Source organism: Uloborus diversus, chromosome 3, assembly GCF_026930045.1.
Source record: "Uloborus diversus isolate 005 chromosome 3, Udiv.v.3.1, whole genome shotgun sequence".
Taxonomy (NCBI): Eukaryota; Metazoa; Arthropoda; class Arachnida; order Araneae; family Uloboridae; genus Uloborus; species Uloborus diversus.
The window spans coordinates 73,675,669-73,689,003 of NC_072733.1; the positions used below are offsets into that span (position 1 = coordinate 73,675,669).

Below are 13,335 nucleotides of genomic sequence, written 5' to 3' on the forward strand. Positions count from 1 at the left end.
CTTTGCTTCAAAAGCAATGAGGAAACCAAGCCAATTCTTTTAAATAAGAATACTACTTGATACTAGGTACATGCTAGCATAAATATTTTGGTGGCTCACTCATGGCTTTGAGGGCAAAGATCAATTGAAACTGCTACTTTTTTTTAACTTTTTTTTTTGCCTTGTTTAGGCCGGGATATCTGCTAAAACCGTGAGTAACCCTCGGAAATAAGTATATAATTAACTACTCATCACAGTATAGTACTAAGATAAATATAAAATAGCTTTCGTTTCTCCTGACTAGTAGTTAAACGGTCTCAAAGTCGATGAAAAATCTGTAATTATATGCTATACGTGATGTAGTTTTAGACTCATGTCAGGAAACCATGAGATCTAATCATTTTACTTAGTTAAACGGTCTCAAAAATGATGATTTCAGTATAAAAAAGCGTTTTTTCACGAGTTTATATGCAGTGATGTTCCAAAGGCTGGATCAAGGATTCCGAGGCCCATAGGCGTTAGATGATGGGGGCCCCTCACACCTGTATTTTATACATTCCCATACAGTATTTCTCTAGCCTGTTTTTCTGTCACCACGCAAAATCTTCCGTTACCAAATTTCATAATTTACCCTCATTTTAAAGCTTATAGTTTTAGGTTCAGACTACAATTCTAAATATTACCAATAATGTTTATTATCAATTAATACAGTAGCTTAAATGTGTTTAAATTTACTTTTCATTTTGGAGCTAGGGAAAAAAAGTATAGATTATTACTCAGTAAAATGTTGCTGCAGCATTTAAACCATTATTGTTAACTGTAGCGGATTGGGGTGGGGCGTGGGGGGCGAAGGGTCCATTCCCTTCCCGAAGAGATGAAAATAACTTAACTACACCATTAACAAGATTTTAATTTACTTCTTCAAAACATAAGTAAAAACTAAGGAACGAAAAATACACACACATAAAACATATTCTCATATAAATAGCCGATGATCGAGTAATCCGCGTGTTTCAACAATGAAACTCGCACCACGGCATGATAATTCGATAATGTGTTTTGGTAATATTTAACATGCAGGGAAAAGGCTTTATTGTGACAATGCTGAACTTGATCCGTTCCCTTAACTGTTTTACTGGTAAGACTGTGTTATTTCAGGGGAATAAAGAAACGAAAAAGCTGTCAACTATAAACACTATATACTGAAGTTTAGGATTAATCTAATGGATTTAGGGTAGGGTTAAAATGTCAACTATCAAAATATCACCAAAAAAGCAATGGCTTCTTTCAAACGAAGAAGCAGTTTTCACCCGTCATGCCATGACGAGCGATTTTCTAGTATTTCAAGCAATAAAATCCCTTTGATTTTGTTATGGGGGCAATATTGCAGTCAGAGGTAAGTACAAGAAAAGTACAAAACTCGCCAATTTCGAATTCAAAGGTACATAATCTCACGATTCGTTCATTAATTTTTCTTTGATATAAAAAAGGGATGTTTCTGTTTTAATTCCCGCTTGTTTTAATCATTATAACAATGCTTCAAAGAAATACAGAGCATTACTATACCATTTTGGTGTAAACCATGTAAGGTTTAGAAATTAAGGGGCTTAAAATGCTAAAAAATATATTTTACCACCGCATTTGAAGTAAATTAGAACATAAGATTTATGTGCTTTAATCGACTTTAAGGCGTCTTTTAAAGCATTTCAAAGCAGGGGCGGATCCAGACAGAATTCTCGGAGGGAGCCATTTGGAAAAATGCGATGCTTTGGCAAATTTTTGAATTTTACACATATCAATATAGCCCATCTTTAACTAGAGAATTTTTTAAGGAATTTTCACTAGGCGACGCAAGTTGAACAAAAAAGCTGTAACCTTCCCAATAATTTTCTTTTTTTCTTAACAAACGTCTGCATATATCATGGCCGTAAAGTGGTATTCCTGTAATCACTGCTGTGTTCTGAGGCGACTGTATAGGACTTCTAATTTAAGAGGAAGCCGATATGAACCAACCGTAAGCATAATATTAACTCCGAAGTAAAGAATTTTCGAATTTGAAGTCTTAAAAACGTATTTTAGACGATCTGTGGCAATGTTAGGGGAGAAGAGGTCCGTTGGTGCTCTCCTGTCTATTTTTCGAAATAGTAGCTCTAAGGATGCAGTTTTAGACGATCTTTGATGATGTTAAAGGGAGAAGACATTTGAGGGCCCATCTGAGGAAATTTTTCTAATTTGTAATCTTAGAAATATATTTTAACTGTCTTCCATAACATTAAGGGCTTGGGTGCACCCCCCTCCGCCTAATTTTCGAAATTGAAAACTTAAAAATTCAAACATTATCTCCGAGGAGGTTCGGGGTTTCTTCGGCGGATTTTTTTTGCCATTGTAGAAACGCAATAAAATACGATCTTTTCGTAATGATAAGTAGAGGAGAAATTCGATGGCCCACACCAAGAAATTTTTCTAATTTGCGGTCTTAAAGATGCATTCTTATAATCTTTGGTAATGGTAGGGGAGATGAAGTTTGGAGCGCTCCCTCCGAAATTGTAGTTCTAAAAAGGCTGTTTTAGGCGATTTTTGGTGATGTTAAGGGGAGGAGAGATTAAAAGGCTCATCCCAGGAAATTTTACTTGTTTATAGACTTAAAAACGCATTCTAGACTATCTAGGGTTCGGTTAGGGGTTGAAGAGATTCTGAAGTTCACTCCCAAAATTTTTCAAAATAGAATTTTTTAAATTGTAAATGTAGGCAATCCATGATTCATGAATAACTTTTAGAGGAGCAGCAATTTTTCGAAATTGAAGCTCCAGAAACGGAATTCTTGAAGACTTTCAATGATGTTAGGGAGAGAAATTCTCCCCCGGAAACATTTAGAAACTCAAGCGCTTAAAACAAAATTTAGGCCGATCTTGAACGATGTTGTAGAAAATAAGGGGTGGGGGGGGGGGGGGCTCCCCTGGAAACTTTTACAAGTTTTTTTTTTTTTTTTTTTTTTTTTAAACGTGGTTCGTAGACGATCTTTGGTAATATTAACAAGAGGAAAAAGAGTGGTTTGGAGGGTCCCATATTTAAAAAGGGAATGAAGAATAATTACATAGCACTGCAGAAAGGTCAGGTTAAAACTTAAATCTAACTTAATGCGCAATCATTAAATGTATAACTTTTTAACGCACTCTTACTAACACATGTTCCTTTTCTTTCCCCCATGGGGGAAGTAAACACATCTAACAAGACGAGCCCATCATTCTAAACAAACCCAAATATTTGGTATACACTTGATATTTTTGAAAATTTCGTGGGGAGGCCATGCCCTCCCTCTGCCATTGTTTCCATTCTTGTTAGACTTCACACGAATTACAAGGAAGTTTTTTTTTAAATTTAAGCAAGGAAAGGGGATTTAAAAAACTATACTGGAAACTTCCTTAGTGTGGTTTTACGGCTCCCCAGCGATGTTTTTATACTCTTGTTAGACTTCGAGGAATAATAAGGATTTTTTTAATATTTAAATCTAATTTTTTTTTTTTTTTAAATTATACTCCTTTTGTGAAAATTGCAACACCATGAAGGGAGCATCATAGTTGAATGAAATTTAATACACAGTTGAGTGGCAATGGTACAAATAAATGATTACATTTTCAAACCAAACAAACAATAAAAAGAGATAGAAATTAGTATTTTGTGTGGCCACCACGCGCCGCAATAAGAGCTGCTACAAGACTCGGCATGAAGTGAAACAAAATTTGAATATTTGCCTGCGGAAGAGTATTCCATATTGTTTGTATGCACAACCAAAGTTCGTCTGTCGAAGCAACAGGACGAGGATCACGAGCGAGACGCCGTCCAACGAAATCCCACACAATCGGTGATATATCTGGGGAATATGGGAATATGCAGGTCAAGGAAGAAGCTGTACCTGCTGCGAATCAAGGTAGGATTTGACAGTTCTGGCGACGTGTGGATGGGCATTATATCCTGCTGGAATACAGCCCCTGGCAATCCTTGCAGGAAAGGAGTAGCTTGGGGCTGTAAAACTTAGTTTATGTATCGGGTACTGTTCAAATTGCCCACAATTCGTAGCAATTGTGATCATCCATCATATACTATGTCATCCTAGACCATAACTCCGAGTGTTCGTCCACTGTGGCGTTCGATAATTCACTCCGGAAAGTGCCTTTCACCGGCATAGCGCCTGACACGAATTCGGCCATCATGGTGCCACAAATTGAAGCGGGATTCGTCAGAAAAGACGACCTGCTGCCAATCAGTACGCAGGTTTCTATGCACATTGGTCCATTGTAGCCGCAGGCGGCGATGATTTTGCGTGAGAGGAATCCTGTATAAATGAATCCTTGCGCGCAGCCAACGCTGCAGCAGACGTCTCCGAATTGATGAAGCACACAATGAAAAACATGTAGCTGTTGACCACTGTTGCTGCCAATTGTCTAGAAGAAGCTGTGCGGTCCGTCAGTGCCATACGCACCAGGTGTCTGTCATCGCGAGCTGACGTCACATTTCGGGGTCCACTCCCGGATTTCCGAGCTGTCCGATCCTCGTCCGTGCACTGCTTCCAAACACGCATGATTGTTCTGCTTTTACGCTGCACACGAGGGGCTACTGCACGATAAGACAAGCTAGCTTCATGAAGGTCGAAGATTCTGTCCCGTTCAAACTCCGAAATTTGCTCAGATTTCGCTTTCTTTCGTCGAAGAGGCATAGTAAAGATTCAGTTAACGTTTACTCTAGCATATAACCACCGATAATCATGCCAGTCTCGGTAGAGCCGTCTATTTATATTCAGTTCGATCCGCCGTTCAGAGGGCGCTGCTCAGCACACGCATTCGCTACCGGTCTGCAATTCTAATCATTTGCATATCATGTCCTACTTTACATTTCCTGCAGTTTTCAGCTCACTCGCGTAACTCCTCCGTGGTGTTGCAGTTTTCACAAACAGGAGTGTATAATACTCTTTTTTGTTACGCCAAAGTTTGTTAATTTTTTAAAATTTTAATCAGTATATAGTCAGTATTGGTCAGCATTTTATAAATTTTGGTCAGTAAAGTCAATATTTTTGACCCTCCAAACAGTTTTAACCCCTGATATTTCGGGGGTATTTTTTTTTTCACAAAATTTTTAAGTGTAGAAATTCAAATTTTTTTGGCACTGCCTTATGAAAATTGTGAAAAAGGTACATCGTTTTTAATGGATTTGAATGAATGCATCCAAACATTATCAGAGTAGGAGTATAAAGGGATTCAGAGATCAAAAGTTGGAATAAATAATGTAGGAAACGTTTTTGGGTCATTCCATGAAAAAGTACAATAATTTTCAAGGGTAATGACGAAATGTTTTGCTCAAGCTATCACACATAAGTTTGTAATTTGTTAAGCAGAAAAAAAATGTTCATTAATATTTTAAAGTATTATTTTTAATGACATATATGAGGCGTGTCACGTGCGAGACAAAATGACCGTTTTGCGTAAATGGCTTTTTTGCAGTTTCTGATGAAATTTGCTTTAAAATGGTTAACGCATGTTTTATTAGAGCTAGAGCTGTATAATAGCTCACTTCAAATACAATTGCGTGAATTTGAATTTGATATGTAATTTGAATTTTTTTTTATGAAAACTTTCAAATTTAACATTAAAAAATGTTTGAGAAAGTGTTTTTTATACATTTTGAAAAAAATATGGCGTTTTTAAAGTGTTTTAATGAGTAAAATCAAAATGTTTTGGAGTGGGATCATGAAGGGATCAGCAGTTACAGGCAATACAGCAGTTTAGGTACAATTATTAAAGTACATTATTTTTTGCATTATGTAAAAAGCATTTTCCAAAAATGTTAAAAACCACATCGTTACATTATTATTATTTTTTTAATAGAAAGTTTTGCGAACCTGGTTCATTTCCTTACAAAAAGACAAAACATGCCAATGCTGATCGTGTCAGTGAATTAGTATTTACTTCTTTAACACTTTACCATATCATAGCTTCACTACCCCCTTTTTTATGCTATAAGGCAGGGTGGCCCAAAGCGGGTAAGTTAAAGAAGAACGATCGGAAATTGAACGCGTAGTTTTTGGCTTTTTATCGTAACTATTATTTTGGTTTTATTTCCGAGAAGGGATCGTGAACTTCAAAATAAAAAGTGACTCTTGCATTATTTCAAACCCAATATTTGTTTATTATCAAACATTACAAAAACTTGAAAAACTCGCTTTGTCCTACCAGGGGGCTTAAAGCTGGTAAGTCGATCCTGTAAATCGGGTATATATTTGTCAGTCAAATATGAAGTAATAAATGATTAAATTAATTGACTAGCGAACTGAAATTATAAAAAAAATATTATATTTTATTATGAAAAAAAAATATTATTTGCGATTTATCTAAAGCAGCTGATTTAAACTAGTCTCCATGGTAGGTCTCCATGAGTTAAAAAAGAAGCTGAAAATTTGCAATAAGCATTGTACTCTATTATTTCCTCACTGAGACATTAGCGGATTTATCTTTAAAAAAATTAAAATGAAATTTTGAAGCTTCTTAAAATCGATAAAGAGTTTGATAGACGTAAAACTTGAAAAAAAAAAATCGCATTTATTGCATTTCCATATTACGTATATGTCTCTCCGTGAAGAAAGGATTTATAACTCCTTTTGTTGAAAGTACATACACAATGTTAACAAATTTTTTTTGAAACCACCAGACATTAAAGTCATTTCCTATCCTAGTTGAAACGTGTCACAAGTTTATCTTACGAGAAAAAATGGTCTGGCATTTGCCCCGGTCAGCGGTCGTGTCTGTTGCCTTGCGGCCGGTTGGGGCGTGCAGTTTTTGGTTGTCATAAGTTTCTTCAAATGACGAAAACTTCCCTTTCGTAGCAGAAACATACTACTAGACGATTCTCTCAGCAACGGAGAATTCCCCGAGTAACAGAGAAAAAGTAAAGAAAAGTTTCTTCAACTTACGGACACTTTCCCTCCAATGAAAGAGGAAAATGTCGATCAGTTTCTTCAATTGACATTGAAAACCACTGTAAAATCTACGCATTTGCTGTACAATATACGAAGTAAGTTTTTCAGTAATAATGACAGTAAAAATAGTGTGCAATCTACGGAGTTGTTGTTAAGAGTGGAAAATCAAATTGCTATGAATATTATAGTAAATCGCTTTGACACCCGTTTTGCAAGTATTTTTTTAAAAGTAAAATTAGTTTTATTTTGAGTGTGGTGATACTTACTCATATTATGGTTATCCTTCTTTTGCCTGTCTTTCGCTAGAGCATGAAGACTTAGAGAACTATTTGTAAGCAAAACTTTTCTGATTGAGCCGCTTTCAGAGAGCATTGACGAGAAATTTATGCTTTCTAAAGGAACTTCTTCGTCATCCTGAAATTATTAATGCCACATCATAAATATATCATTCAGTTTTAAAATAGAAGAAATTTCGATTAATTTCGAGGCATTTCGACACTTAGAAGATCTTGACAGGTGTAAAAAACCTTAAAATCATGTCATGTGATTTGAATTTTGTCCTGGTTTTACTTAAAATCTTTCGTTTGTCATTCACGTCCTTTTGTTTCTCCCAGAGGGAAGCTTTAATTGTAGGAGCCCACGAGTTAATGTTAGTAAGGCATACCTCCACTGTTCTTAGTCATATTTTAATTCGCTAAATTAGTCAGGATATTTCATCAAGAAAAAAAAATGATTTGCATGATTCCAAATACTTCTGATTTGCTTTATTTGTTTTAACACGCATTATTTTTAAGGTTGAAAAAATACCAAGGAAAGAACTACACAAAAACTTTAACACAGAAAACAAACAATAAAATCCTGTTTTGTTACATGCGATTTACGAAAGCATAAAATTTTTGATGACTTAGTTTAAGAAAATTAGAAACGTTTTGCGAAATAATTGGTAGGGGAAGCTGCTGTACCCACGGACGGTTGTACCTACGGACTATGGTCGGGAAATTCCGGATATCGTCGAGAGAGATACTAATTGGGGTTCAACGTGTGTGTCACAGTCCTCTCCATTACCTCAGAAAGTTCCAACGCCAGCCAACGAACATTTAAGATTCTATCACATTTTTTCGGTTTTAGTAGGATCTAAGTAAAACAAAATGATCAATTTCTTTTTTTTTTTCGTCCGTCGTGGATTGTATTACTCATTTTTGTTGTAGGTATCATGACTCCCTATATTTTGAGGGTTTTGTTTCTGATTTTTAGTGTTATAAAACTGTGATCCCGTTGATGTGACTGCCTTGCAAAACCAAAATGGCATACCTTTGTACCCAAGGACACACAGCCATGTGTACCCACGGGCAGCAATTTTTAGTCTCCTTGGGTCACACCAGAGTCTTCTTACAATGTGAAGTACCTCAAAATGGTGCCTTGTCAACAACGTCCGAAATTTGCTTTCAACACTGATGATGAATTTGAAGTAGGGCTTGAAGGTATAGTGTTGAAGTAACCACCACCTGTTGTAGGATCTACAGGGCGTCAATCCCATCTGTTTTCAATTGAAGTCGACTTTTCTAGATTTTTGTTTGTTTAATCTAAACTGAGTTTTTTTAAATGGGATAATTTTGGTTAAAGGTTTCAATTTGCATACAAATTGAAGTTATTATGTTGGTACATAGAGAGTCATACTATCATGAATCTAGTTATTTTTTGTTTAAAAACATATTAATTATTCATAACATCACTAACTCTCTTAAGACTAATAACTTTTTTAAAGAGTTCACTAATATAAAAAATTAAGGAAAATTAAAAATAGGGAAAAAACCATCGATTAATTTTCAAAGTTTAATTTCTGTTGGACATTTTATTTAATGTTATTTTCAATGGATGTTTGAAGTATTTCAATATAAAATGGCTTATGAAAATGTATTGAGTATAATTGAGTTCCTCAGGCCTATTTATATATTATTTTTTTACATGTCCATGGATACAAAGGCACCTGTCCGCGGGGTGAACGGGTTGTTGTACCCACGAACAAAAAAGATGGTTTTTAAGAATTTTTTTAGGTTGAAAGCTTTGAGATTTTCACCTGACAAAATGTCAAATTAGATGATAAGTTGTATATTCTGCCAGAATTTTTTTCCGATCGATTATCCATTCCCAGAGACCAGCAAAAATTGGAAAGTAAATTTTGTCCTTGGGTACAGCAGCTTCCACTATTATTTAATAGCCATAATACAATATTTTATTTTCTAATGTGATACGTCGGAATACACTTCTATTTTTTTGTAGACATATTATTGGTTTATAAACAAGAACAGGCAACTTTTGAAAATGTACTTTTTTATGTTAAATGAAGAATAGGTAAGATTGAAAAGAGGAATGTCACCAACTCGAAAACCCTTCCTCTACAATACGGGCGATGTTATCCTACATTGCCTTCATATCGATTTTAATACGCATTATTTTTAAGGTTGGAAAAATTACCAAGAAAATAACTACACAAAAACTTTAACTCAGAAAACAAACAATAAAATCCTGTTTTGTTACATTCGATATAAGAAAGCATAAAATTTTTGATGACTTATTTTAAGAAAATTAAAAAAGTTTTTTGAAATAATTGATATTATTTAATAGCCATAATGCTATATTTTATTTTCTAATGGGATACGTCGGAATACATTTCTATTTTCTTGAAGAAATATTATTGCTTTATAAACAAAAAGAGGCAACTTTTCACAAAGTACTTATTTATGTTAAATGAAGAATAAGTAAGAATGAAAAGGGGAATGTCACCAACGGGAAAACCCTTCCTCTACGATACGAGCGACGTTATCCTACATTGCCTTCATATCGATTTGGGGCATATCGTCCATAAATGTCTCCCCATTGTGATTTAAACGATAAACTGGTTTCCGAACATTCAAACACTTTTGGCTGTTTTATTTGCAGCAATTCTTTTTTTAATTTCATTTTAAAAACAATGCACAAAACTGAACAACAGTAAAACAATGCTTTATCCAAATATTTTTTAGTACTTAGGAAAAAAAAAAAAGATTTGCATTAAAATGAATTTCTCAATTTAGTAACTTACATTAATTTCGAAACGATTTACACATAAATTTTGCTTGAAACATCACTGTCTTCTTGTGAAAAAATTATGCAACATTAATTTTTACAACGTTAAATATATTAGATGTGATTCATCTGTCAGAAAATATGATACACATTTTTAAAAGTATTGAAGGACTGACTGAAGAAATGAAAATATTGAGATTGTAATTTGAAATATTTTTTTTTTTTTTGCAATTTCCAGTCACTCTACACTACAATTATATTCTTCAAATAATGTATAAAATTCGACCAAATGTTTTTCAAAAAACGCCAAATTTACCTTTCAGTATTTGAAAGATCCATTATCTAGAATGCATTTTTCTGTTCGTAAAGTAAAATGGTTGCAGTACAAAAATACGAGAGATTTTATTGGAACTCTACATTAATGGTTTCAAATTTTACTCCAGATGACTATGACTGATAAAAATAATTTTGTTGACTCACGTGAGTGAAGCAGGTCTAGGGAATATATTGCTCTCTATGAGAAAGAGGGGATTGATAGTCTTACATTTATTTACCACAAAATAAAAGTGAATTAATTAATTTGGTTGAAAACGATTCAAGCATCAAAAAGACGAAAAACTGCATGCTAGAAACAGTGGCGAAGTTATTCATTCTTACTATCAAGCAATAATATCCGTGGGGTTTCAACGAGCCTACTTTCCCGTATACCTACCTCGATTTTCTAGAACCAGATCAATAGTCTCTCAGTTAGCTAACACGCTGCAAATTATTTCAAATATACCCTTTTAAGATTTAAAACTGATTTCTTAAAACAGATACAGTAGATCCTCGTTTGACGCGGGTTTATTTTACGCGGATTTGATTATAGGCGGTTTGAGATACCTTTATTTTATTTTACGCGGATGAGTTTCGGTTTTACGCGGATGCGGCAATGCAAACAAATAAAATTTTCCCCTCTTTCAAAATCCAAACTCCTAAAGATTGCAGATTACGCGTAATCAACTGCATTTTGGCGCGCTAACGATCGAGCTTGGGCCACTGGAGACATTTTATGCGATTGGTTCCAGAGCCCTTTCCAGAAATAAAGTTATTAAACTCACACAGTTCAGAACTGACTGGAAGAAGAGCTTTTAGTAGTGACAAAGGAGGACAAAACCAACGTGGATACCGATGTCGGTGACGCACAACCAAAAACGTTCACATTGAAAATTTTGAGCCATTCCTAGACAATAGAAATGATCTTTCTGATTTGTTAGTGAAGGAAGATTATGTCATGGAAATGACGCAAGTGATGATGGATGCGTTAATGCTCTGCAAAGAATTACAGAGAAAAATTCTTAATGACTGCCAAAAGACTATCATAGCCAGTTCCTCTTTATAAACAGAACACGAAATTAATTTATGTTTTCTTTATGCATGTTATGCATAAAAGTCGATATAAATACGCATTAAACTTATTATACAGTTAGTCATCACTGGAATGAAGTATTTTGTTATCTATGGAACCAAACCCCTATTTTAACACTAGTAATCAGATCTCAATTTACGCGGTTTCGATTTAAGCGGTATTTTCGTGGAACGTAACCCCCGCGTAAAACTAGGGTCTACTGTATGTCACTCTCAAGGTTTTTTTTTTTTTTTAAAGATATAAATTTTATATCAAGTTCAGTTTCTCAAATAGCTAGGTTTTATTCTCCCGCAAATGTCAACCATCTATGACGTTTCTATGAAGAATGCATCAAATTTGGCGACTTCGTTAGATATTTCAGCCAACAATTTCACAATCGACAAACTAAAGAATCGAATGACAAAAAAATATTGCTTCCAACATAAAATTTCGAATATTTTGAATATGTTGAATAGGTTAATGTTGATAGGTTATTCGATCGAATAACCTGTTGAATAGGTTAAAAAATAAAAGTAAATAAATAAATAAATAAATAAACTAGTAGAACTTTTCATACAACAGAAAGGCAGCTAATATACAGGGAAACTTTGATAAGCAAAAGTTGCAGGGAGTGCAAAAAAATTCGAGTTATCGAAAATTCGGCTTATTAAACACGAAAACAAAACGAAAGAAAAAAAAGAATACCTCCACTGAAACTCATTAAATTTATAATATGAACAAACAAATGATAGAACAATGTATCAAAGATAATATCGTCACCTCAAAGCAACAGTAAAATATCTTACTGTTTCTCCTGGGATTAGATGTCATACTGTTGCTCTGAGGCGACGATATACACGTGAAAATATTAATGCATAATATAATTCTATAAATTCAAGAGTTTGTACAGGTTGGAAAACAAATTTATAATTTTATGTAGGATATAACAATTTTTAATTATCAAGAAAAATACATTAAAAAAAAAATAATGTTCTCAAACATTGCTTTCGGCAGAAACTTGTTCTTTTATTGAATTGTTCTCGGACATTAAAGAGGGGGGGGGGGGGGGCGCTCGGGAACATTCGGGTGGAATTCTACAAAAACGAGCAATGCATCTGATGCTTCTCTTGCACCGCCAATAGAAACTTTTTTTTTCCTTCCGATTTTTAAAAAATATTGAAAACTTGTGGAGGCACATCAAGCTTCAAGGCAATTTATTTCTTCTTTTCTACTCCACAATCGAATTAACTCAATTGTTTCTCGGTAGATTAAAATTTTATATTTTCTCTTAGCCTATTTCAAAGTTTGGTCCCAAGTGTTCAGTAAACAACGAAACGGTACCATAAACATTCGCTTTCAGAAAACAACGAAAGAAAAAACCCAATCTTGGAAAGACCAGCAACTTCGTAGAATACCTCAAAATCCTGAAGATTGCTCTTCCGTCCAGTAACCATTTCTCCTCACTCTCCCCCCTTTTTTCTTTCCAAAAGTGGAATTATTCCATAATCCCGACTTTTTTATCCCACTTTTGGGCTGTATGAGAGTTTTGATTTCCTCATATGCAAGTTTTTTTTTCCTACCGAAAGAAATTAAGTGGACAACTTGAAATGAAAAAAAAAAATAAATAAATAAATAAATAAATAAATAAATAAAAATAAAAATAAAAACCTTGCCAAATTATGTGCAAAAATAATCGGTTTCAGAGATGTATTCGATCCACTTTATCTGAACGCTTTTTGATACAATCCAATGGCGCCGATTTCTCTCTTTTTGTTAATACTTTTTGGGGAGCAAAGAATAAAAAAACACGATTTCGACTTATAGAGTTACATCAGCAAAGAAACTTTGACAACAGTCGCGAAATAAAATTCGACTTATCGAATATTTCGACGCAACGAAATTCGTCTTATTGAAGATAAATAACATTAATTCACAA

The 13,335-nt window shown here is 34.3% G+C and overlaps 1 protein-coding gene across 6 annotated transcripts in view; it reads right to left on the reverse strand.

Annotated features, from left to right (window-relative positions):
* The window catches only part of LOC129218346 (microphthalmia-associated transcription factor-like), a 150,560-nt gene that overhangs the window by 25,320 nt on the left and 111,905 nt on the right, over positions 1 to 13,335 (reverse strand). For all 6 annotated transcript variants that reach the window (XM_054852591.1, XM_054852588.1, XM_054852586.1 and 3 more), the window contains one exon: positions 7,213 to 7,360. In XM_054852591.1, the coding sequence (XP_054708566.1) occupies positions 7,213 to 7,360 (148 nt within the window). The remainder of the gene's footprint in view (positions 1 to 7,212; positions 7,361 to 13,335) is intronic.